The sequence below is a fragment of the Nerophis lumbriciformis genome, linkage group LG17 (genome assembly GCF_033978685.3).
Source record: "Nerophis lumbriciformis linkage group LG17, RoL_Nlum_v2.1, whole genome shotgun sequence".
NCBI lineage: Eukaryota > Metazoa > Chordata > Actinopteri > Syngnathiformes > Syngnathidae > Nerophis > Nerophis lumbriciformis.
In genome coordinates, this window is record NC_084564.2 from 5,365,125 (window position 1) to 5,391,083 (window position 25,959).

A 25,959-nucleotide genomic window follows, 5' to 3' on the forward strand; every position below is an offset into this window, starting at 1 on the left:
AGTAAAACACTAACATAAAATCTGCTTAGTGAGAAGAATTATCTTATCAGACAGAAAATAAGCAAATATCACCCTTATTTGAGATATTTCATCTTAGATTTCAGTTTTTGCAGTGGAGTCTGAACGACTAAAACAGGAGAAGGAAGAAGAACAACCAGGCCGGTCACAGGTTACAAGCATGCGTTTGATGAGAGAACCTGCTTGGTGGAGAGAAGACGTCTGGTTCCTGCGCCCTCTCCGCCTGCTGAGGCTGACTGGGAGGACGAGGAGGAGGGGGAGGAGGAGGGGAGATGAAAGAAAAAGAGGACAGGAGACACTGAAGACTAGAACATGTGTGCTAAGGACAGAATGAAGTAGGGCTGGACGATTATGGCAAAAATCACGATTAATAACACGATTAATCATTCATTTGAAAACATAAGTATTTATTATACCACCAAAACTCAAGTTTGAATATAATTTATAAGAACAACCGGATAGAAATTGGTAACGAATAAACAAGTAAAAAGTTATAATGGTTATAATAATAGTAACAAAAAATATACCTAAAGTTTGATAAGGAAGTTACGGGAAGCAGTGTAGATTGTCATTGTTGTTACGCGATTTCGTGAATAAAACTTTTTAAAAAATATATTTTTTTAATTAATGAAAAAACGTATTTTTTATCACTGCAACCGTAACCCGGAATAGGTTGATGAAAATCGTACTAATTACGGGAAAACCGGAGTAGTTGGCAGGTAATACTTTTATGATCGTGGGAAGCCAAAATCGAAATCGTGATTCAATTTCCATTAAATGTCCAGCCCTAGCATGAAGTGACGATGACGATGGAGATGACCAATGAGATGCCAGGAGCAAGGAAGATAGCTGGTTAGCATGATGAAGAAGACAATGTTATTGTGCGGTGCTGGCAGACATGTGACGCCAGATTGTCCAATCAAAGTCCAAAGACGTCAGCTCTTGTGGCGGAGGATATAAGAGAGGTCAAGGTGAAGATATGGAATAGGCCAGTATGCTACCTTAGTCGTCTGCGCTGCGGCATCTGCTGGTCCAGGTCCCGCTGCTGTCGCTCCTCTCTGGTCATTCCCTTGTAGTTGGACGTCAGGCCAAAGATGGGCCTAGACCACTCGTCTGGACGCAACACAACGTATATTTGGTACTTCTCCTTTTCTTGAGGAACATTCCTTTAGAGTATGAAGGCCGCTTACTGATCAGCTTGAGAGCGAGGTCTTTGTTGGATCGGGATTCTTTGGGGTGTTTGTACAGGAACATGACGGCACGTCCGATCCCGCTGTGCTTCAGAGTCTCCTGGCTCACGCTGGGTAGCTGGTAGTTCGAACACGACGACAAAAGAACCGTTTGTGTCAGTGGGCATGGCTAGGGTATCAGTGACATAATGATTGACATAGGTGCCAAATCGGTACTTTTGAAAGAGACAAACATATAAATATAATTATAAATACAGATGTCCGATCGTGGGATTGGATCTAAGCCCATCTCAGCCCTGCTGAGCCCAACCCATCTTTACTACAGCTGTGTCCCAGCACTCACAGGCTAAAGACTGTGCTCGCATGAAAGATTTCATGTGAGCTCAGGGAGACCAAATTACTTGTTACCAGTGTTGGGACTAACACGTTACAAAGTAACGCGTTACTGTAACGCCGTTAGTTTCGGCGGTAACTAGTAATCTAACGCGTTATTTTTTTATATTCAGTAACTCAGTTACCGTTACTACATGATGCGTTACTGCGTTATTTTACGTTATTTTTTATGTAGTATCGGCTAGAAACTGAGGATCTGATCGTGTTTTATGGCAGCGAAGCAATGACGTGCTTCTGATTCTTCCTCTGTGTGTCTGTGTCTGGGTGTGGGGAGGGAGGGGAAGGGGGTGCGCAATACAACGTAAACTGTTGGCCAACAAAAAAGTAACCACAGAACACTATACATACGGTATAGTGTTCTGTGGTTACTTTTTGGTTGGCCAAGCGGACGTGACGACAGGCTGTCCCCACTCAGGTCCGCACGGACCTGGAGGGGGCGTGCCTTAAGTCCGGCTGGAAATCGGGAGAAATTTGGGAGAATGGTTGTCCCAGGGAGAGGCACTGAAATTCGGGAGGGTTGGCAAGTATGAGATATTCTCACTTCTTTTCTTTTGTCGAGCACAAAGAAAAGAACATTTTAGTTAAATGTAAGTTGTGTCTTGGATCAAAGATCCCGTCTACTGCCCAAAACAACAATTCAAATCTGCCTGGTTAGGCTCTGTGTATGTCACGTGTGCCTTCCTTAGGTGAAGCCAGGTTTACAGCTATGTTGTTGATTGATTGATTGAAACTTTTATTAGTAGATTGCACAGTACAGTACATATTCCGTACAATTGACCACTAAATGGTAACACCCCAATAAGTTTTTCAACTTGCTTAAGTCGGGGTCCACTGATTCATGATACAGATATATACTATCAAATATATACTAACATCATAATACAGTCATCACACAAGATAATCATCAGGGTATATACATTGAATTATTTACAATCCGGGGTGTGGGATATGGAGGAGGAGGGGGGGGGGGTTAGGTTTGGTTGGTATCAACACTTCTGTCATCAACAATCAGCATCAACAATTGCATCATCAGAGAAATGGACATTGAAACAGTGTAAGACTGACTTGGTAGGATATGTACAGCAAGTAGTGGACATAGAGAGAGAGATCAGAAAGTATAAGAAAAAATGTCTACATTTGATTATTTACAATCCGAAGAGGTATTATGTGGAAGGGAGGGTGTTAGTTTAGGGTTGTAGTTGCCTGGAGGTGTTCTTTTAGTGCGGTTTTGAAGGAGGAAAGAGATGCCCTTTATTTTACACCTGTTGGGAGTGGATTCCATATTGAAGTGGCATAGAAAGAGAATGAGTTAAGACCTTTGTTCGTTTGGAATCTGGGTTTAACGTGGTTAGTGTTAGTGTTATTATGCTGTTTGTTACTTATGTATGTTATGTTGCAGCTATTTAAAATAGTTTTGTCAATTTGTTCTGGCCTGAAATAAATTGGCCCTTTGAAACATATCTTTGTCTTTGTGTGTTGTATGTAGACCACATTGCTTAGCAGAGTTCAGTGATGCAAATGCATGTCAAGTAGATCAACAGATTGTATTATTCTCCAGTGCAATAACAGTACTGAAATGAAGGCTAAAAGGGCATTAATGGGAGCTTTAAAAACAAAAAGTAGAAGAAGTAACTAAATAGTTACTTTTCACAGTAACGCATTACTTTTTGGTGTAAGTAACTGAGTTACTTTTGAAATAAAGCAACTAGTAACTGTAACTAGTTACTGGTTTTCAGTAACTAACCCAACACTGCTTGTTACACACTGGGAATGTAACGATATGAACATTTCATATCACGTTATTGTGACCAAAATGATCAAGGTATTGTTTAATGTGCTTAAGAACTACTTATAAACACACTGAAACATTTTGACGACATTATTTATCAAAAACAAAAAACTTCTTATGCTTTACTGAGTGTTTTTTCCCCCCATAGTCCCACACTGCGCCCCCTACAGGAGCATAGTTTAGAAGTGGCTCCTATTGTTTTTCTTTTTCCCTCCCACTTTCAATAAGACCAAAACAACCTGTCAATCGCGATCTTTGGGACCCTAACGGTTGATCACGAAAATATTATAAAAAAATCAGTGAAACCCCCACCATGACCAACAGACCCGCAAACAGGCACTTATTTTAACTCCACACGCCTCTCTCTCTTCAGCTTCTCATACAACCGATCTTGACACCGTGGCCACACCACCCGAGCGCGGCGGCGCGCTACACCCACTCGTATTGCAAACGCGCATTGCGTGACGTGCTTATAAATCATCGGGCTGTAACAAATCGGACATCCAACATCAAACAACTATTCCCTCAACCACGAGTCCATGACCATCATCACTCACCTGCGACGGGAAGCATACGAGACTCCGTGAACATTGCTCCAAAGTACGGATTTTGTGTTGATCTGTTGTGTATACATAACTAAACATTGACATGTGCAAAGGCAGTAATATATGATGAAACAAATGTGGCAGCAAAAGAAGGATTTCTCCATTTATCCCCTCTTTAATCCCACAGGAAAAACCTGCCAGGTGAACAGCCGATTTTACTACTTCCGGTACTGACGTATAAAATATATATAAAATACTACACGGTCTAGCTCCGTCCTATCTTGTCGATTGTATTGTACCATATGTCCCGGCAAGAAATCTGCGTTCAAAGAACTCCGGCTTATTAGTGATTCCCAGAGCCCAAAAAAAGTCTGCGGGCTATAGAGCGTTTTCTATTGGGGCTCCAGTACTATGGAATGCCCTCCCGGTAACAATTAGAGATGCTACCTCAGTAGAATCATTTAAGTCCCATCTTAAAACTAATTTGTATACTCTAGCCTTTAAATAGACCCCCCTTTTAGACCAGTTGATCTGCCGTTTCTTTTCTTTTCTCCTCTGCTCCCCTCTTCCTTGTGGAGGGGGAGGGCAAAGGTCCGGTGGCCATGGATGAAGTGCTGGCTGTCCAGAGTCGGGACCCGGGGTGGACCGCTCGCCTGTGCATCGGCTGGGAACATCTCTGCGCTGCTGACCCGTCTCCGCTCGGGATGGTGTCCTGCTGGCCCCACTATGGACTGGACTCTTACTATTATGTTGGATCCACTATGGACTGGACTCTCACAATATAATGTCAGACCCACTCGACATCCATTGCTTTCGGTCTCCCCTAGAGGGGGTGGGGGTTACCCACATATGCGGTCCTCTCCAAGGTTTCTCATAGTCATTCACATCGACGTCCCACTGGGGTGAGTTTTTCCTTGCCCTTATGTGGGCTTTGTACCGAGGATGTCGTTGTGGCTTGTGCAGCCCTTTGAGACACTTGTGATTTAGGGCTATATAAATAAACGTTGATTGATTGATTGATTGATATTATTTTGCATGTATCAGCGGATTCCGTTTTATTGGCCAATTATGTGACTCCGATCGTATGGCTTACTTTTTTGTTGAGTTTAGTGATATTGATTAGGCATACTAGCGTTGTGTCAAATAAAAAATAGCAACCACGGTGCCATCCCAAGCATCTCATATTCATGCTCTTTTTTCACTCATTCGCTCCTCATTTGTTTCACCGTCACAAACTCCGGACTTTGCGCGGCTTATTGTTTTTTCCTCGATTATTGTATTTTCATTATCGTGAGAAGCCACAATCGAAATTAAAATTTGGTGAACTGTTCAGCCCTAGTGTGAGGCACGGCATTTTTCCACCCACGCTCAGTTCACTCCTGATACATCCCGACTTTGCCGTGAAAAAGTGTGTACGCCAGGATTTTGTCCGCTCCCCTGGTCACTCACACACCAGACTGTTTTCAGTACACGCCGTTGTTGCACTCACCTCCTGCAGGATCTTGAGTAGCTCTTCCCGGATTCGTAGCGCAGGCAGCGACTTGTCAGGAAGTGGGCCGATCCACTCTTTGATGGCCGACATGACGCCGCTGTCGATGAACGTGTCCTTCAGGTCCTGCCTGGGGGACAACACATCCAAAGAGGAGTTAAGGTTTGGACCCGGTCTCTTGTGACCTCGCCCACTCGGTGAAAGGAAGATCGTACTTTTTCAGGTGCATGACCACTTGAGGCAGCAGTGTCAGCTTTTTCAGCGCCGGTTTCTTCTGACTGTTGAGCGTTCTGTCCTCCTGCAAGGAGGAGGAGAGAGTCGGTCGGTAACAGGAAGTGCCACGCTGTCGCTCGTGCTTTTATTTTGACAGGCAGACCTCGGCGGCCTCGGTCATCTTCATGATCATGGCGCTGACCACGTCATCGGCATCGCTGATAAATGTCCCGCCGTCACGATGACGCCTCTTCTTGCCGCTCATAGCCTTCTTGCGAGCGAGCATGATGTCAAAGTCGGACATGAAGCTGGTGCTACACACAAAGAGTTCAATCAGCACACAGCGCCTTTTCATACATAAACATGTTCGGAGTGAGTTATACTCGTGGCCGCCGCCGCCGCGCTCGACGCCCTCGTCAGAATCAGAATCCTCTTGCATCTGCTGCTTCTTCTGCGTGGCCTCCTCCTTGTCTCCTTCCAGGTCCTCCTGGTTGAATCCCTGCACACACAAAGCCATCACTTCCCTTGTTAACATCCGCACGCGCTCCGCGTCATGAATGAGTCACGGGGAAAAAGTACTCGCCGTGAACTCCTCCTCCTCCTCGTCTCCAGACTCCCCAAAGATGTCGGCAATCATTTTCCTGGGAGACACGCAGAGGTCCAAGTTGAGAGATGCTAAGACGATGCTAACAATGCTAATTTAACATATCGACATCAAGGTTTTAATTAGTGCGATTGCGTTTTTTTCTCCGCCGTCATCGGCATTTAATTGACAGACATTTTCTTCCTCGCTTCAAACAAGGAGAAAGAGGTCTCACTCTGCATCGCTCTCAGCTCCTGAGCGCGATCGTTTCACAGTAGAATTAACTGAACGCAGTGAGCCCTCTTTGTCTCGGTGAGCGGAGAGCGACTCAGCGAGACAGCTCACACTAGAAGCCCGGACAGAGAGCCTTGCGACTCCCCAAATTTGGAGGGAAAAAAATACAAAGCCAAATGTCCCGTTGTGGGAATATTTCAGTTTTAAATTGGACGGCAATATGAGCCCATCAACACAAACGAGCGATAATGCCATGATCCCATGATGGCATTTGGCAACAAACAAAAGCACAACGTCCAACCTAGTCATACTTGCCAACCTTGAGACCTCCGATTTCGGGAGGTGGGGGGCGGGGGGCGTGGTGTGGTTAAGATATATATATATATATATATATATATATATATATATATATATATATATATATATATAAGAAATACTTGACTTTCAGTGAATTCTAGCAATATATATATTTTATTTATATATATATATATATATATATATATATATATATATATATATAAGAAATACTTGACTTTCAGTGAATTCTAGCAATATATATATATATATATATATATATATATATATATATATATATATATATATATATATATATATATATATATATATAAATAAAAGAAATACTTGAATTTCAGTGTTCATTTATTTACAGATATACACACACATAACACTCATCTACCCATTGTTGAGTTAAGGGTTGAATTGTCCATCCTTGTTCTATTCTCTGTCACTATTTCAGAACACACACATTATACAAACATACATTATAAAATCAATAAGAAAACGGGAGCTCTAATTTGGGAGTCTGAATTAGGATCAGAAGTTCCTATATAAACATTGTGCACTCACGTCGCCTTTTTGTATTGATTACTGCAGCTGTGCACTGGATTCATTCACAAATACAAACTACAACTCACAAACACTTTAGAGTTAGGCTCCCCCATCAGAATGTGTACTTAAACTTATAAAGATCACATGGATATTATTCAGTGAGTTGATTCACCAAAACTAACCTGTTACACAGGAGGAAAAAGCACACAGGACGTTTCAATTGTTCACAGACTGGTCGCGCTCATCAGAATGACAAGACACTTCCGGTCTGCAGGTGATAGCATTCAATTGGGAAGAAACGCCCTACTGCCCCCTACTGACCAATGTGAATACTGATAAATGTGTAATGACAGCTCCAAAAACGAATTCAAACCACAAAATCTAATAAATAAATCAACACAAAAATGTGACACGTTATGGGTGGGTCACATATGCATGTACAGTAGTTGGCAGTATTGTCCTGTTTAAAAGTGTCACAACATTGCTGTTTACGGCAGACGAACTGCTTTACGGTAGGTAGACGAAAACTTGACTGCTGTTGTTGTGTGTTGTTACCGCGCTGGGAGGACGTTAATGAAACTGCCTAACAATAAACCCACATAAGAAACCAAGAACTCTCCCTCGATCATTAGCTGTTTATATTGTGGGAAAGCGGACGTGTGAACAGGCTGTCAACACGTTACTCAGGTCCGCATGGAGCTGGAGGGGGCGTGGCCTCCAGCTGCGCCTGAATTTCGGGAGATTTTTGGGAGCAAATTTGTCCCGGGAGGTTTTCGGGAGAGGCGCTGAATTTCGGGAGTCTCCCGGAAAATCCGGGAGGGTTGGCAAGTATGAACCTAGTTCTTCCTACTAAGAAAAAAAATCACTTTAAGAAGTTTAATATTTTTTTAAGGAACATTTTGCTCATAGAAATGAGTCCAATTAATTGTTTTGTTTGTTTATTTATTTAGCATAACGTTTTTTACCTTCCAATTACAGGATAATGGTAAACAATTCTACAGTAGAGAGGAATAAGTTAATGTCTTCTTAGATAGTTACTTACATTATTATTATATATTATGATTACATTACATTATAAACACTGTATAGTTTGTATCGATTATTTTAAGAATACTATGTAGGCCAGGGGTGTCAAACTCATTTTAGATCAGGTGCACATGGATAAATATCTACTCACAAGTGGGCCAGACTGGTAAAATCACAGCACAATAACTTACAAATAAAGACAACTTCAGATTGTTTTTTATGTTCCAAAATAGAACAAGCACATTCTGAAAATGTACAAATCATAAAGTTGTTGTTGGGTTTTTTTTCCACTTACATGTTGCGGTTATAGTATTCCACCATTATTTGTCGTTATTCATACTTTCTGAATAAATGATGTGATATGTTCATCAGTCAACTCATTGGTGTTAATTTTCAATCTATTAAGATAAAAAAATAATATCAAAATCTAATTATAGGATGTACTGATGTACTAATGTCATGTGTTTTTTTTTTTACATATATAGCATAATCTACATAGATACAAAGAATTGCTATTGCGACATCAACAGGACACATTTACAACAGCAGTTTCTATCATTCAAAAATGTCGGCTCTTTTTTTACCCAGCAATTTCATCCCACGGGCTGATTAAACCCTGTTCGCGGGCCTTACATTTGACACCCCTGATGTAGACAAACGCTCCAAGCCTGTCTGCATGAAGCCAAATATTTTGGAAAGTTAATGATTGCATATTGTTTTAATGTGGGGTACCTTTGCGACAAGAATATGTTGATTGACAGTCTAACAAAGTTTAAATGCATACATTTTTTTTAATTGCAAATAGAGTCGCAATTTTGCAGAGTAAAATCCCAATTAGGTTTTTTCCTCAAAATTGTGCAGCCCTACACTGGAAAAAAAGTCACAATCTCACCAGGTTTATATTACCAATTTCTAGTCAAATGATCTAGCTTTTAGACTGTATAATGCATATGTTCTTTTTTGACTGTACTTGAATGTATAATAGACTGTATTTATTAGGGGTGTAACGGTACACAAAAATTTCGGTTCGGTAAGTACCTCGGTTTAGAAGTCACGGTTTGGTTCATTTTCGGTACAGTAAGAAAACAACAAAATATACATTTTTGGGTTATTTATTTACCAAATTTGCAACATCTTCCACCAAAAATATTTTTCTTAGTGGAATATTTGATGTGAAGTAATGGGAACCTTGGATAGGTCAATAATTCATAATAACATTGATTTTGAGTTGAGTTGAGTTGAGTTTGAGTTTATTTCGAACATGCAAGTATACAACATGATACATCACAATCTCCAGTTTCTCTTTTCAACATGTTCGAAAAGGAGTAGGAAGAAGCAGAGCTTATTTAATCCTACCCCTTTTCTTTTACATAACAGTTGCTAAAACTTTTGTTCACTTCCTGTTCTCAATTTATTCACAATATACTCCATAAGTAATCACAATAAAATAAGTAAATAAATGATAATTGGTGACGTAAGTTACATTTCATATGTTGAGATAAGTAAGATTATTTTGTGAGTGAAAGAATGAAAGAATGGATGAGTTAAATAAATTCAGAATGTTTATCATGGTTCTTCTTCTTTGTACTTTGTAAACACTTTAAGTTTGAAGAGTTTCTTGAAGTGGATCATATTAGTACATCGTTTGATTGCTTTGCTTAATCCATTCCATAATTTAATTCCACATACTGATATACTGGAGGTCTTAAGTGTTGTACGTGCATACAAATGTTTTAAATTACATTTCTCCCTAAGATTATATTTCTCCTCTTTTTTTGAGAAGAATTGTTGTATATTCTTGGGTAGCAGGTTATAGTTTGCTTTGTGTATAATTTTAGCTGTTTGCAAATTCACTATGTCGTAGAATTTCAGTATCTTTGATTCAATAAATAAAGGATTTGTGTGTTCTCTATATCCAACATTATGTATTATTCTAACTGATCTTTTTTGTAACACCGTTAATGAATGAAGTGTACTTTTGTAGTTATTTCCCCATATTTCTGCACAATAACTCAGATATGGTAACACTAGTGAGCAGTAGAGAATATGAAGTGATTTTTTGTCTAGAACATGTTTTGCTTTATTCATTATTGACGTGTTTCTTGGTACTTTATGTTGTATATTTTTTACGTGAGATTTCCAGTTCAATTTATCATCAATCATTATACCAAGAAATTTGGTTTCATTTACTCTTTCAATTTCTATTCCGTCTATTTGTATTTGTGTTTGACTTTCTCTTCTACTGTTACCAAATAGCATTATTTTAGTTTTACTGAGATTCAACGATAGTCTGTTTTTGTCAAACCATCTTTTTAATTTGTTAATTTCTTCTGTTATTATTTGTAGTATCTTCTGTGTGTTCTCTCCTGAACAAAACGCTGTTGTATCATCCGCAAATAATACTAACTTTAAATCTTTTGTAACTTTACAAATGTCATTTATATATAGATTGAATAATTTAGGTCCTAGTATTGATCCCTGAGGTACACCACAGGATATATTTAGCGTTGTAGAGGTGTGTTCGCCTACCTTCACGTATTGATTCAATATTATGTTTTGAGTAATGACAGTTTGAAAGAAAAAGAAAAACAGCTTTGTTTTATTAGTCAACATTGCAACTTTTTCTAAATTACATTTAACCTTTAAGCTTTTTTATTTCACTTTTGTTATGTTTTTGTTTATTTTAACAGTATTTTTAGAATGTGCCGTGGGCCTTTAAAACATTAGCTGTGGGCCGCAAATGGCCTCCGGGGCACACTTTTGACCCCCCTGCTGTAGATAATAAAACATTAAATGTGATAAATCTATGGATAAAAAGCAGAGCCTGGCGACGCATGCACGTTTATCATAACTCTCTCTCTCTCTCTCTCTCTCTCTCTGCCCCTCCCTCACCAATGCTGCTGCACGCACAATTTGTTTTGTTTTTAACCCCTTCTTAACCCTGAACGTACATTGAAAATACACGCAACCCTAACTCAAAATGCTGGACATTTGAGGCATTTAAGAAACTCCGCCCTGACAGCTCCACAAAAGAGGACATGTCCGGTGAAAAGAGGACGTATGGTCAGTCTATCGTAGCCCGTTAGCTGCTAGCATGCCGTGTGTTGTGCCTAGGTGTGCATTGTTTACACAACGTGCGTTACGCTACTTAATATGTCCGTGTGGAAACTCGTTCGGTACACCTCCAAACCGAACCGAACCGGAACCCCCGTACCGAAACGGTTCGATACAAATACACGTACAGTTACACCCCTAGTATTTATATTATTCACATGTGAATAATGCTGTATAATAGACTTTATTTATATTATTCACATGTGAATAATGCTGTATAATAGACTGTATTTATATTATTCACATGCGAATAATGCTGTATAATAGACTGTATCTATATTATTCACATGTGAATAATGCTGTATAATAGACTGTATCTATATTATTCACATGTGAATAATTCTGTATAATAGACTGTATTTATATTATTCACATGTGAATAATTTTGTATAATAGACTGTATTTATATTATTCACATGCGAATAATGCTGTATAATAGACTGTATCTATATTATTCACATGTGAATAATGCTGTATAATAGACTGTATTTATATTATTCACATGTGAATAATGATGTATAATAGACTGTATTTATGTTATTCACATGCGAATAATGCTGTATAATAGACTGTATTTATATTATTCACATGTGAATAATGATGTATAATAGACTGTATTTATGTTATTCACATGCGAATAATGCTGTATAATAGACTGTATTTATATTATTCACATGTGAATAATGCTGTATAATAGACTGTATTTATGTTATTCACATGTGAATAATGTTGTATAATAGACTGTATCTATATTATTCACATGTAAAAAAAATACTTAAGTGTTTATTTTGAGCGAACTGTGGTGCTGAATTTCCCCCAGGGATCAATAAAGTACTTTCTATTCTATTCTAAATTATCTAAACAAACTTAATACAAGTCACAATCCCCTGAATAGTATTTAGGCGATAGATCTGAGGAAAAAAATACTACTTTTGAGCATCACAAGTTTGTTAACAGACACAAAACTTGACAGTCCTAGTAAATATATGTTTTACTTGCTAATTTCAAGATCACATTAGAATTGTTAAAGCGTAAAAATAATGTCTTATTTCAAAAAATCTTACCAAGACAATTTTGGCTCGTTCCATTGGCAGATTTTTTTCTCATTACAAGCAAAAATGACTTGTATTAATTTTTTTTACCCTTTATAAGAGGGACATTTTTTTTAGTACAACATGTACTCACTCCTCCTCGTTGTCTTCAGAGTCGCTGTCGCTACCAAACAACGCCTTCTCGTCCTTTTTCTCGCCAGTGGCCTTTGACCCGTCGTCCTCATCGCTGCCGCTGTCGGAGCCCAGCTCTCTCAGTTTGGCCGCCATACTTTTATCGGGTCCCCCCGAGTCGGCGTCGCTGTCGGAGTTGTCGTCGTCCGACACGGCCCGACTCCTCTTGGCTAAGGAGCAGACGTCACAAAGTGTGTTTCAGTCTGTGTGTGCGCACTCAATTCTTCACTCTGGTCTCACCTGGTTTGTTTGTCTGCTCCTCATCCTCACTGTCTGATAGGATGGCCTTCTTCCTCTTCACTGCAAATACAATCACTCAAGAAGTTATTGACTGGGTATTGCCAATCAGTAGCATATGTATGTATGTATATATATATATATATATATATATACAGTCAAGAAAATAAGTATTTGAGAACACCCTGCTATTTTGCAAGTTCTCCCACTTAGAAATCATGGAGGGGTCTGAAATTTTCACGGTAGGTGCATGTCCACTGTATGAGAGATAACCCAAAAAGAAAAATCCAAAAATCACAATCTATGATTTTTTAACAATTTATTCGTGTAATACAGCTGATATTAGTATTTGAACACCTGTCTATCAGCTAGAATTCTGACCCTCAAAGACCTGTTAGTCCGCCTTTAAAAGTCCTCCTCCACTCCACTATATTATCCTGAATCAGATGCACCTGTGTGAGGTCGTTAGCTGCATAAATACACCTGTCCACCCCATACAATCAGTAAGACCCAAACATTCAGCATGGCTAAGAGCAAAGAGCTGTCCAAAGACACCAGAGACAGAATTGTACAACTCCACAAGGATGGAAAGGGCTACGGAGAAATTGCCAAGCAGCTTGGTGAAAAAAGGTCCACTGTTGGAGCAATCATTAGGAAATGGAAGAAGCTAAACATGACGGTCAATCTCAATCGGAGTGGAGCCCCATGCAAGATATCGCCTCGTGGGGTCTCAATGATGCTAATAAAGGTGAGGAATCAGCCCAGGACTACACGGCAGGACTTGGTCAATGACCTGAAAAGAGCTGGGACCACTGTTTCCATGGTCACTGTTGGTAATACACTAAGACGTCATGCTTTGAAATCATGCATGGCACGGAAGGTTCCCCTGCTTAAACCAGCACATGTTAAGGCCCGTCTTAAGTTTGCCAATGACCATTTGGATGATCCAGAGGAGTCATGGGAGAAAGTTTTGTGGACAGATGAGACCAAAATTGACCTTTTTGGTCATAATTCCACTGTGCGTGTTTGGAGGAAGAAGAATGATGCGTAGCATCCCAAGAACACCATCCCTACAGTGAAGCATGGGGGTGGTAGCATCATGCTTTGGGGGTGTTTTTCTGCTCATGGGACAGGACGACTGTACTGTATTAAGGAGAGGATGACTGCAGCCATGTATTGTGAGATTTTGGCCAAAAACCTCCTTCCCTCAGTCAGATCATTGAAGATGAGTCATGGCTGGATCTTCCAACATGACAATGACCCAAAGCACACAGCCAGGAAAACCAAGAAGTGGCTTTGTAAGAACCATATCAAGGTTCTGGAGTGGCCTAGCCAGTCTCCAGACCTAAATCCAATTGAAAATCTTTGGAGGGAGCTGAAAGTCTGTGTTACTCAGCGACAGCCCAGAAACCTGACTGATAGACGGCTGCGTTGACCCTGGATCTCAGGAAACAGAGTGGACCGACACCAGCAGATGACATGGCACCCCAAACCATCACTGATGGTGGAAACTTTACACTAGACTTCAGGCAACGTGGATCCTGTGCCTCTCCTGTCTTCCTCCAGACTCTGGGACCTCGATTTCCAAAGGAAATGCAAAATTTGCATGGTTGGGTGATGGTTTGGGGTGCCATGTCATCTGCTGGTGTCGGTCCACTCTGTTTCCTGAGATCCAGGGTCAACGCAGCCGTCTACCAGCAAGTTTTAGAGCACTTCATTCTTCCTGCTGCTGACCTGCTCTATGGAGATGGAGATTTCAAGTTCCAACAGGACTTGGCGCCTGCACACAGCGCAAAATCTACCCGTGCCTGGTTTACGGACCATGGTATTTCTGTTCTAAATTGGCCCGCCAACTCCCCTGACCTTAGCCCCATAGAAAATCTGTGGGGTATTGTGAAAAGGAAGATGCAGAATGCCAGACCCAAAAACGCAGAAGAGTTGAAGGCCACTATCAGAGCAACCTGGGCTCTCATAACACCTGAGCAGTGCCAGAAACTCATCGACTCCATGCCACGCCGCATTAACGCAGTAATTGAGGCAAAAGGAGCTCCAACCAAGTATTGAGTATTGTACATGCTCATATTTTTCATTTTCATACTTTTCAGTTGGCCAACATTTCTAAAAATCCCTTTTTTGTATTAGCCTTAAGTAATATTCTAATTTTGTGACACACGGAATTTTGGATTTTCATTTGTTGCCACTTCAAATCATCAAAATTAAATGAAATAAACATTTGAATGCATCAGTCTGTGTGCAATGAATAAATATAATGTACAAGTTACACCTTTTGAATGCAATTACTGAAATAAATCAAGTTTTTCAAAATATTCTAATTTACTGGCTTTTACCTGTAAAAATATATATGTATATATTTCTTACAGACATATATATGGCATAGCAACCTGTAATTGGAAGAGACTTGTTATTGTTATGCAGAATGAAACTGTTCTGAGGGGTGTACCTGGCTGCTCGTCATCGTCGCTGTTGTCTGAGGTTCTGTGCGCCGCCTGCATTTCGACATCACTTCCTGTGGTGGCCTTCCTCTGCTCGCCCCCGTCCCCCTCGTCCTCGCTGTCTGACTTCATCACAGCCTTCCACTTGCCCCGTCCTTTCCCCTCAGCGTTCCCTTGCCGCGTCTCGGCCTCGTCATCAGAGTCAACGCGCGCCGCCTTGCGTCGAGTCGGCATCTCAGCGTCCGAGTCACTATCAGGTTTGGAGGGTCGGCTCGGGGACTTTGCTTTAATGCCCTCGTCGCCAGAGTCGCTGTCCGCGTTGGAGTGGCGGCTAAGAGACTTTGCTTTAGGGCCCTCGTCCCCAGAATCGCTGTCAGTGTTGAAAGGGCGGCGAGGAGACTTTTCTTTAGAGCCCTTGTCGCCAGAACCGCTGTCCGCTTTGGAGTGGCGGCTAAGAGACTTTGCTTTAGCGCCCTCGTCCCCAGAATCACTGTCAGCGTTGAAAGGGCGGCGAGGAGACTTTTCTTTAGCGCCCTTGTCGCCAGAACCGCTGTCCGCTTTGGAGTGGCGGCTAAGAGACTTTGCTTTAGCGCCCTCGCCCCCAGAATCGCTGTCAGCGTTGAAAGGGCGGCGAGGAGACTTTTCTTTAGCGCCCTCGCCCCCAGAATCGCTGTCAACATTGAAAGAGCGGCGAGGAGACTTTTCTTTAGCGTCCTCGTCGCCAGAGTCACTATCAGCATTGGAGTGGCGGCCAGGAGACTTTGTTTTGGCGCCCTCGTCGCCGGAATCGCTGTCTGCGTTGAAAGGGCGGCTAGGAGATTTTGCTTTAGCGTCCTCATCGCCAGAATCACTGTCCGCATTGAAAGGGCGGCTGGGAGACTTTGTTTTGGCGTCCTCGTCGCCAGAATCACTGTCAGCATTGAAAGGGCGACGAGGAGACTTTGTTTTGGCGTCCTCGTCGCCAGAATCACTGTCAGCATTGAAAGGGCGACGAGGAGACTTTGTTTTGGCGTCCTCATCGCCAGAATCGCTGTCAGCGTTGAAGGGGCGACTGGGAGACTTTGCTTTGGTGTTCTCGTCGCCAGAATCGCTCTCAGCGTTGTAAGGGCGGCTGGGAGACTTTGCTTTGGCGTCCTCGTCGCCAGAATCGCTCTCAGCGTTGTAAGGGCGGCTGGGAGACTTTGCTTTGGCGTCCTCGTCACCAGAATAGCTCTCAGCGTTGTAAGGGCGGCTGGGAGACTTTGTTTTGGTGTCCTCGTCGCCAGAATCGCTCTCAGCATTGTAAGGGCGGCTGGGAGATTTTGCTTTGGCGTCCTCGTCGCCAGAATCGCTCTCAGCGTTGTAAGGGCGGCTGGGAGACTTTGCTTTGGCGTCCTCGTCGCCAGAATCGCTGTCAGCGTTGAAGGAGCCACTCGGAGACTTTGCTCTGAAGTCCTCGTCGCCGGAATCGCTGTCTGCGGCCGCTTTGGCGGCACCCCCCGTTTCCTCCATGTCCGAGCTGCTTCCCCTGCGCCTGACAGGGGACGGCGCCCCCCCATACTCGTTGTCCGAGGCGGCGTGTTTGACCGGCGACGATTCCTCGTTGTCTGATATGCTCATCCGGCGTTTGCCCACAGAGTCATCGTCGCTGTCGGCAGGCCTCGCCGCCTCTGCTTCAGAGTCGCTGCCTTCATTGCCATGGCGACCGACAGCTTCCGCCTCGGAGTCGCTGTCAACAGCCGGCCGAGCATCGTTGTCCGAGCCGCTGTCATCCCGGCGCTTGTTGTAGGACGTGTCCTCTTCATTGCTGCCCTCGTCCTGTTGACATAACCATTTGGTCATGTGACATTAACATCATGTACATGCTACTATTACACCACTTGTTTAAAAGTAGGTACGGCACATCTCCTAAGTCAAAACTGCTAAAAGAAAACGTTCATGAAATCATCCAGGAATGCATCAATAACCCTGACCTCAGACTGATGTCTGTTGCTGCTCACGTCCTCACTGTCCGATGCTGGATGTTCATCCAGAACTGGAGTGCCGCCTCCATCATCTGTGGATGAAAACTCTTTTTATTAACTTCTCATATTACGCAATAATTACCACATGACAAATCAACTGTTAGAGAGTGGAAATCTCACTCGGTCCAATACCCCACACCAGTGTTTTTCAACCACTGTGATACAGCCTGGTGTGCCGTGTGCTTTTATCTAATTTCCCCTATTTGGGTTAAAAATATTTTTTGCAAACCAGTAATTATAGTCTGCAAATTATGTGTTGTTGTTTAGTGTCAGCAGAGTAACCGTGTAATACTCTTCCATATTATTAGGTGGTGACCGGTAGCTAATTGCTTTGTAGATGTCAAGACAGCGGGAGGCAGTGTGCAGGTAAAAAGATGTCTAATGCTTAAACCAAAAATAAACAAAATGTGAGTGCACCTAAGAAAAGGCATTGAAGCTTAGGGAAGGCTATGCAGAACAAAATTAAAACTGAACTGGCTACAAAGTAAACAAAAACAGAATGCTGGACGACAGCAAAGACTTACAGCGTGTGGAGCAAAGATGGCGTCCACGAAGTACATTCGTACATGACATGACAATCAACAATGTCCCCACAAAGAAGGATAGAAACAACTGAAATATTCTTGCTTGCTAAAACAAAGCAGATGCGGGAAATATCGCTCAAAGGAAGACATGAAACTGCTACAGGAAAATACCAAACAAAGAGAAAAAGCCACCAAAATAGGAGAGCAAGACAAGAACTAAAACACTACACACAGGAAAACAGCAAAAAACTCAAAATAAGACAGTACACCTACTTTGAGACAAGAGCTATATTGATGCATGCTTGGTTATGGTTTAAATTCATATTCAACAATTGCGACAACGATTTTTTTCTGTTAACGAGTTTCGCATTTTTAAAGATTGCTGCTGGTGGTGTGCCTCCGCATTTTTTTTCAACGCAAAAAATGTGCCTTTTGATTGATTGATTGAAACTTTTATTAGTAGGTTGCACAGTGAAGTACATATTCCGTACAATTGACCACTAAATGGTAACACCCGAATAAGTTTTTCAACATGTTTAAGTCGGGGTCCACTTAAATTGATTCATGATACAGATATATACTATTATCATAATACAGTCATCACACAAGATAATCAGAGTATATACATTGAATTATTTACAATCTGGGGTGTGGGATATGGAGGGGGGGGGGGGGGGGGGGGGGGCATGTTTGGTTGGTAACAACACTTCAGTCATCAACACTTGTATCATCAGAGAAATGGACATTGGAACAATGTAGTACTGACTTGGTAGGATATGTACAGCAAGTAGTGGACACAAAGAGAGAGATCAGAAAGTATAAGAAAAAGTATAAGAAAAAGTATAAGAAAAAGTGTCTACATTTGATTATTTACAATCTGAATAGGTATGATGAGGACGGGAGGGTGTGAGTTTAGGGTTGAAGTTGCCTGGAGGTGTTCTTTTAGTGCGGTTTTGAAGGAGGATAGAGATGCCCTTTTTTTTTTACACCTGTTGGGAGTGCATTCCATATTGATGTGGCATAGAAGGAGAATGAGTTAAGACCTTTGTTGGATCGGAATCTGGATTGAACGTGGTTAGTAGAGCTCTCCCTGGTGTTGTGGTTATGGCGGTCATTTACGTTAAGGAAGTAGTTTGACATGTACTTCGGTATCAGGGAGGTGTAGCGGATTTTATAGACTAGGCTCAGTGCAAGTTGTTTGACTCTGTCCTCCACCCTGAGCCAGCCCACTTTGGAGAAGTGGGTAGGAGTGATGTGGGATCTGGGGTGGAGGTCTAGAAGTAATCTGACTAGCTTGTTCTGGGACGTTTGGAGTCTAGATTTGAGGGTTTTGGAGGTGCTAGGGCAGGGGTCGCCAACACAAAATGTTGAAAGAGCCATATTGGACCAAAAATACAAAAATAAATCCGTCTGGAGCCGCAAAAAATTAAAAGCCATATTACATACAGATAGTGTGTCATGAGATATACATTGAATTAAGAGGACTTAAAGGAAACTAAATGACCTCAAATATAGCTACAAATGAGGCATAATGATGCAATATGTACATATAGCTAGCCTAAATAGCATGTTAGCATCGATTAGCTTGCAGTTATGCAGTGACCAAATATGTCTGATTAGCACTCCAACAAGTCAATAACATCAACAAAACTCACCTTTCATGCACAACCTTAAAAGTTTGGTGGACAAAATGAGACAGAAAAAGAAGTGGCATAAAACACGTCCGAGAAAGTTATACATGTAAACAAACTACGGTGAGTTCAAGGACCGCCAAAATTAGTAGGACAAAACGGCGCTCGCCAAATACTCGAATCAGTGAAGCATGTTTAATATAAACAGTGTGCTTTATAACAATTAGGGAGGTTTGTGTCATGTTTGTCCTCCTACAGAAACCATATTAAAACAAAAAATAGATTGTTTTCCCCTCATCTTTTTCCATTTTTCATACATTTCTGAAAAAGCTCCAGAGAGCCACTAGGGCGGCGATAAAGAGCCGCATCCGGCTCTAGAGCCGCGGGTTGCCGACCCCTGTGCTAGGGTACCAGGAGGTGCATGCGTAATCGGAAAAGGGTTGAACGAGAGTTCCCGCTAGAATCTTCATGGTGCTTTTGTTGACCAGAGATGAGATTGTTGGACAACTTAAGCTGTACATCAAGCAAGAATGGGAAAGAATTCCACCTGAGAAGCTTCAAAAATGTGTCTCCTCAGCAGTGTTGGGTTAGTTACTGAAAATCAGTAACTAGTTACAGTTACTACCGTATTTTCCGCACTATTAGCCGCACCTAAAAACCACAAATTTACTCAAAAGCTGACAGTGCGGCTTATAACCCGGTGCGCTTTATATATGGATTAATATTAAGATTAATTTTCATAAAGTTTCGGTCTCGCAACTACGGTAAACAGCCGCCATCTTTTTTCCCCGTAGAAGAGGAAGTGCTTCTTCTTCTACGCAAGCAACCGCCAAGGTAAGCACCCGCCCCCATAGAACAGGAAGCGCTTCTTCTTCTACTGTAAGCAACCACCCGCCCGCGTAGAAGAAGAAGAAGCGCGCGGATATTACGTTTCATTTCCTTTGTGTGTTTACATCTGTAAAGACCACAAAATGGCTCCTACTAAGCGACAGGTTTCCGGTTTATGAAAAGACGCAATCTCTCCATCCGCACACGGACTACTATTTCACAGCAACTGCCTAAAGACTTTCAAGAAAAGCTGGCTACTTTCCGTGCATATTGTAAAAACAAGATAGCTGAAAAAAAGATCCGGCCAGAGAACATTATCAACATGGACGAGGTTCCACTGACTTTTGATATTCCTGTGAACCGCACTGTGGATACAACGGGAGCACGTACGGTGAATATTCGCACCACAGGTAATGAGAAGTCATCCTTCACTGTGGTTCTAGCTTGCCATGCTAATGGCCAGAAACTTCCACCCATGGTGATATTCAAAAGGAAGACCTTGCCAAAAGAGACCTTTCCAGTCGGCGTCATCATAAAAGCTAACTCGAAGGGATGGATGGATGAAGAAAAGATGAGCGAGTGGTTAAGGTAAGTTTACGCGAAGAGGCCGGGTGGCTTTTTTCACGCAGCTCCGTCCATGTTGATATACGACTCCATGCGCGCCCACATCACGCTGGTTTTTAATATATTATTAAAGTTTGACTGACCTATCTGACTGTTTTTTTGACATTCCTTTAGCGCAGTTAGATGCGGCTTACAACACGGGGCGGCTTATAGGTGGACAAAGTTTTGAAATATGCCGTTCATTGAAGGCGCGGCTTATAACCCAGGGCGGCTTATGGTGCGGAAAATACGGTAGTTACTTTATTTCAAAAGTAACTCAGTTACTAACTCAGTTACTTACACCAAAAAGTAATGCGTTACTGTGAAAAGTAACTATTTAGTTACTTCTTCTACTTTTTTTTTTTAAAGCTCCCATTATCATTATCATTTCAGTACTGTTATTGCACTGGAGAATAATACAATGTGTTGATCAACTTGACATACATTTGCATCACTGAACTCTGCTAAGCAATGTGCTCTACATACAACACACAAAGACAAAGATATGTTTCAAAGGGCCAATTTATTTCAGGCCAGAACAAACTGACAAAACTATTTTAAATAGCTGCAACATAACATACATAAGTAACAAACAGCATAATAACACTAACACTAACCACGTTAAACCCAGATTCCAAACTAACAAAGGTCTTAACTCATTCTCTTTCTATGCCACTTCAATATGGAATCCACTCCCAACAGGTGTAAAATAAAGGGCATCTCTATCCTCCTTCAAAACCGCACTAAAAGAACACCTCCAGGCAACTACAACCCTCAACTAACACCCTCCCTTCCACATAATACCTCTTCGGATTGTAAATAATCAAATGTAGACATTTTTTCTTATACTTTCTGATCTCTCTCTCTGTGTCCACTACTTGCTGTACATATCCTACCAAGTCAGTCCTACACTGTTTCAATGTCCATTTCTCTGATGATGCAATTGTTGATGCTGATTGTTGATGACAGAAGTGTTGATACCAACCAAACCTAACCCCCCCCCCCCCATATCCCACATCCCGAATTGTAAATAATTCAATGTATATACTCTGATGATTATCTTGTGTGATGACTGTATTATGATGTTAGTATATATTTGATAGTATATATCTGTATCATGAATCAGTGGACGCCGACTTAAACAAGTTGAAAAACTTATTGGGGTGTTACCATTTAGTGGTCAATTGTACGGAATATGTACTGTGCAATCTACTAATAAAAGTTTCAATCAATCAATCAATCAATCAACAACATAGCTGTAAAGCTGGCTTCACCTAAGGAAGGCACACGTGACATACACAGAGCCTAACCAGGCAGATTTGAATTGTTGTTTTGGGCAGGAGACGGGATCTTTGATCCAAGACACAACTTACATTTAACTAAAATGTTATGTTCTTTGTGCTCGACAAAAGAAAAGAAGTGAGAATATCTCATACTTGCCAACCCTCCCAAATTTCAGTGCCTCTCCCTGGGACAACCATTCTCCCAAATTTCTCCCGATTTCCAGCCGGACTTAAGGCACGCCCCCTCCAGGTCCGTGCGGACCTGAGTGAGGACAGCCTGTCGTCACGTCCGCTTGGCCAACCAAAAAGTAACCACAGAACACTATACCGCAGGGGTCCTCAAGTACAAATCTTGAAGGTCCACAAATGTTTTTTGGAAACAGGCTGGGTCCGTTTATTATCGGCCAAGCTTATATAATAGCAGGAGGTAGGTAGTTTAACATTTTCTTAAAATTAACAAAAATAAAATAAATATCCAATAAAATACATGAAATATTTTCTTTGAAACAAAAATAAATAAGAACTTTGAAAAAATGTGTCCTCTGCATTTGACCCATCCCTTGATCACCCCCTGGGAGGTGAGGGGAGCAGTGGGCAGCAGCGGCGCTGCGCCCGGGAATCATTTTTGGTGATTTAACCCCCAATTCCAACCCTTGATGCTGAGTGCCAAACAGGGAAGAATGCTGGTATGAGCTTTTAAACATAACCCGTTAACTGCTGCCAATCAAATGGTGAATAAGATACTCTTTAGGGTTCATATGTTTGTAAATCTGACTGTGTTGAAGTCAGTGCCTCACCAGCCATCAACCTCACCGCACGTTACTGCTCTGTTGCTATTTGTTGTTGTGTCATAGATTTAACAAAAATCTTGCTTGATGTTTCATATGGCTTTTTCAGCCTCGTGATTTCTTTTTTTCTTAGCTCTGAATCATGAGGAAATGTCTCTTCAAATTCACGGTGCTCTTTCAGATAGTGACGTTTCAGATTTTCACTTTTCACCAGAGCAACAGTACTGTTGCATATTAGACACATTGGTCTGGTACTTGCAGTAGGTAGGATGAAAACATATTGCTCTGTCCATTCTTCCTTGAAACGTCGGTTTTCCCTGTCCACCTTTCTTTTACCAGCCTGAGCCAACTTGGAGCATGCCATTGTGATTTGATTCACATTCAGTGACTGACAAGTGAACAGTTAGCGAAGTAGCGATACGAGACAACTGTGTGCCTGCAGCGAAAGGTTCCATGCACTGTGCACATGACCCAGGTGGTAACAGCCTATCAGCGCGTCGTTGTGAAAGAGATGACAACCCATACCCCGGAATTAGCCAATCAGAGTGGCGTTCTCTCACTCTCACTCCGTCTCTCTCTCTTTCTCTCTCTGAGAGAGAGAGAGAGAGAGAGAGAGAGAGAGAGAGAGAGAGAGAGAGAGAGAGAGAGACGGAGTGAGTGAGACATGAGAAGTGTAAACGAAACGTGGAGATATTTGACTAAAAACAACAAAGAACGTTGACTTGCGCTAGCGATAACTCACAGATAAATACAATTATTATATTTTTTTATAATAATTATAATTATAATAATAAAAAAAACATTTTTATTTTATTTTTTTTACTATAATTCGTGCTGGGTCCGGACGGACACGTCGCTGGGTCCGGACATGGACCGCGGTCCGCCTGTTGAGGATCACTGCTATACCGTATAGTCGTATAGTGTTCTGTGGTTACTTTTTTGTTGGCCAACGGTTTACGTTGTATTGCGCACCCCCCTCCCCTCCCCTCCCCTCCCCACACCCACACACAGAGAGCACAGAGGAAGAATCAGAAGCATGTCATTGCTTCGCTGCCATAAAACACGATCAGATCCTCAGTTTCTAGCCGATACTACATAAAAAATAACGTAAAATAACGCAGTAACGCATCATGTAGTAACGGTAACTGAGTTACTGAATATAAAAAATAACGCGTTAGATTACTAGTTACCGCCGAAACTAACGGCGTTACAGTAACGCGTTAGTCCCAACACTGCTCCTCAGTTCCCAAACGTTTACTGAGTGTTGTTAAAAGGAAAGGTGATGTAACACAGTGGTGAACATGCCCTTTCCCAACTACTTTGGCACGTGTTGCAGCCATGAAATTCTAAGTAAATTATTATTTGCAAAAAAAAAAAAAAGGTGTATGGTTTGAACAGATGGACAGACAACATGTGGCGACTTGTCCAGGGTGTACCCCGCCTTCCGCTCGATTGTAGCTGAGATAGGCTCCAGCGCCCCCGCGACCCCGAAGGGAATAAGCGGTAGGAAATGGATGGATGGATGGTTTGAACATCAAATATGTTGTCTTTGTAGTGCATTCAATTGAATATGGGTTGAAAATGATTTGCAAATCATTGTATTCCGTTTATATTTACATCTAACACAATTTCCCAACTCATATGGAAACGGGGTTTGTAGTTGAGATAGGCTCCAGCGCCCTCGAAAGGGAATAAGCGGTAGTAAATGGACGGATGTCACAATGTGTTATCAGTTGTTAACATTGTAGCCCCAAGTGGAGGAGTTTAAGTACCTCGGAGTCTTGTTCACGAGTGGGGGAAGAGTGGATCGTGAGATCGACAGGCGGATCGGTGCGGCATCTTCAGTAATGCGGACGCTGTATCGATCCGTTGTGGTGAAGAAGGAGCTGAGCTGGAAGGCAAAGCTCTCGATTTACCGGTCGATCTACGTTCCCATCCTCACCTATGGTCATGAGCTTTGGGTCATGACCGAAAGGACAAGATCACGGGTACAAGCGGCCGAAATGAGTTTCCTCCGCCGAGTGGCGGGGCTCTCCCTTAGAGATAGGGTGAGAAGCTCTGCCATTCGGGGGGAGCTCAAAGTAAAGCCGCTGCTCCTCCACATCGAGAGGAGCCAGATGAGGTGGTTCGGGCATCTGGTCAGGATGCCACCCGAGCGCCTCCCTAGGGAGGTGTTTAGGGCACGTCCGACCGGTAGGAGACCGCGGGGAAGACCCAGGACACGTTGGGAAGACTATGTCTCCCGGCTGGCCTGGGAACGCCTCGGGGTCCCAAAGGAAGAGCTGGACGAAGTTGCTGGGGAGAGGGAAGTCTGGGCTTCCCTGCTTAGGCTGCTGCCCCCGCGACCCGACCTCGGATAAGCGGAAGAAGATAGATGGATGGATGGATCGATGGATGTATACCGTTTATATTGACATCTAACACAATTTCCCAACTCATATGGAAACGGGGTTTGTAGTTGAGATAGGCTCCAGCGCCCTCGAAAGGGAATAAGCGGTAGAAAATGGATGGATGTCACAATGTGTTATCAGTTGTTAACATTGTAGCAGTGTTTTAGTTACCTAACTAAACGGGTGTTTAAAAACTTCAAACTACTTAGTCACTCTTTTTCTGTAACGATCACTTTTAGCGGCGGCTAAGAGGTCACATTCAAGCACATAATCGAAGTAATTTGATTGTTATTATAAATGTTATTTTTTAGCCAAACAGGTTAGCTTGTCCTGTGGAAAAACAAGAAGTGTTTACCGGAGTGGCTCTCAGACATGAAGTCGTCCTCTTCTCCGTCCATTCCCCAGACGAAGACCAATCTTGAATATTAATTCCAACACGAGGACTACTCTCTGTTATCCGCACTTTGTTGGAAAGTGATTAAATGAATCATAAACAAATGTAGGAAGCGTGAAACAACTAGCTAGTGCAGAAAGACGATCCAAAATGGCGCGG

General features: G+C 42.1%; 1 protein-coding gene across 2 annotated transcripts in view; it reads right to left on the reverse strand.

The window, feature by feature from the left end:
- The window catches only part of iws1 (interacts with SUPT6H, CTD assembly factor 1), a 37,885-nt gene extending 11,926 nt beyond the window's left edge, over positions 1–25,959 (reverse strand). For both annotated transcript variants that reach the window (XM_061972264.1, XM_061972265.1), the window contains exons 1-12: positions 25,762–25,959; positions 17,309–17,391; positions 15,365–17,153; positions 12,907–12,966; positions 12,629–12,836; positions 6,221–6,278; positions 6,021–6,136; positions 5,801–5,951; positions 5,640–5,722; positions 5,425–5,554; positions 1,209–1,326; positions 1,020–1,131 (exon numbers count right to left, since the gene is read on the reverse strand). In XM_061972264.1, coding sequence (XP_061828248.1) covers positions 1,020–1,131; positions 1,209–1,326; positions 5,425–5,554; positions 5,640–5,722; positions 5,801–5,951; positions 6,021–6,136; positions 6,221–6,278; positions 12,629–12,836; positions 12,907–12,966; positions 15,365–17,153; positions 17,309–17,391; positions 25,762–25,804 — 2,951 coding nt within the window. In that variant the 5' untranslated portion in view covers positions 25,805–25,959. The remainder of the gene's footprint in view (positions 1–1,019; positions 1,132–1,208; positions 1,327–5,424; positions 5,555–5,639; positions 5,723–5,800; positions 5,952–6,020; positions 6,137–6,220; positions 6,279–12,628; positions 12,837–12,906; positions 12,967–15,364; positions 17,154–17,308; positions 17,392–25,761) is intronic.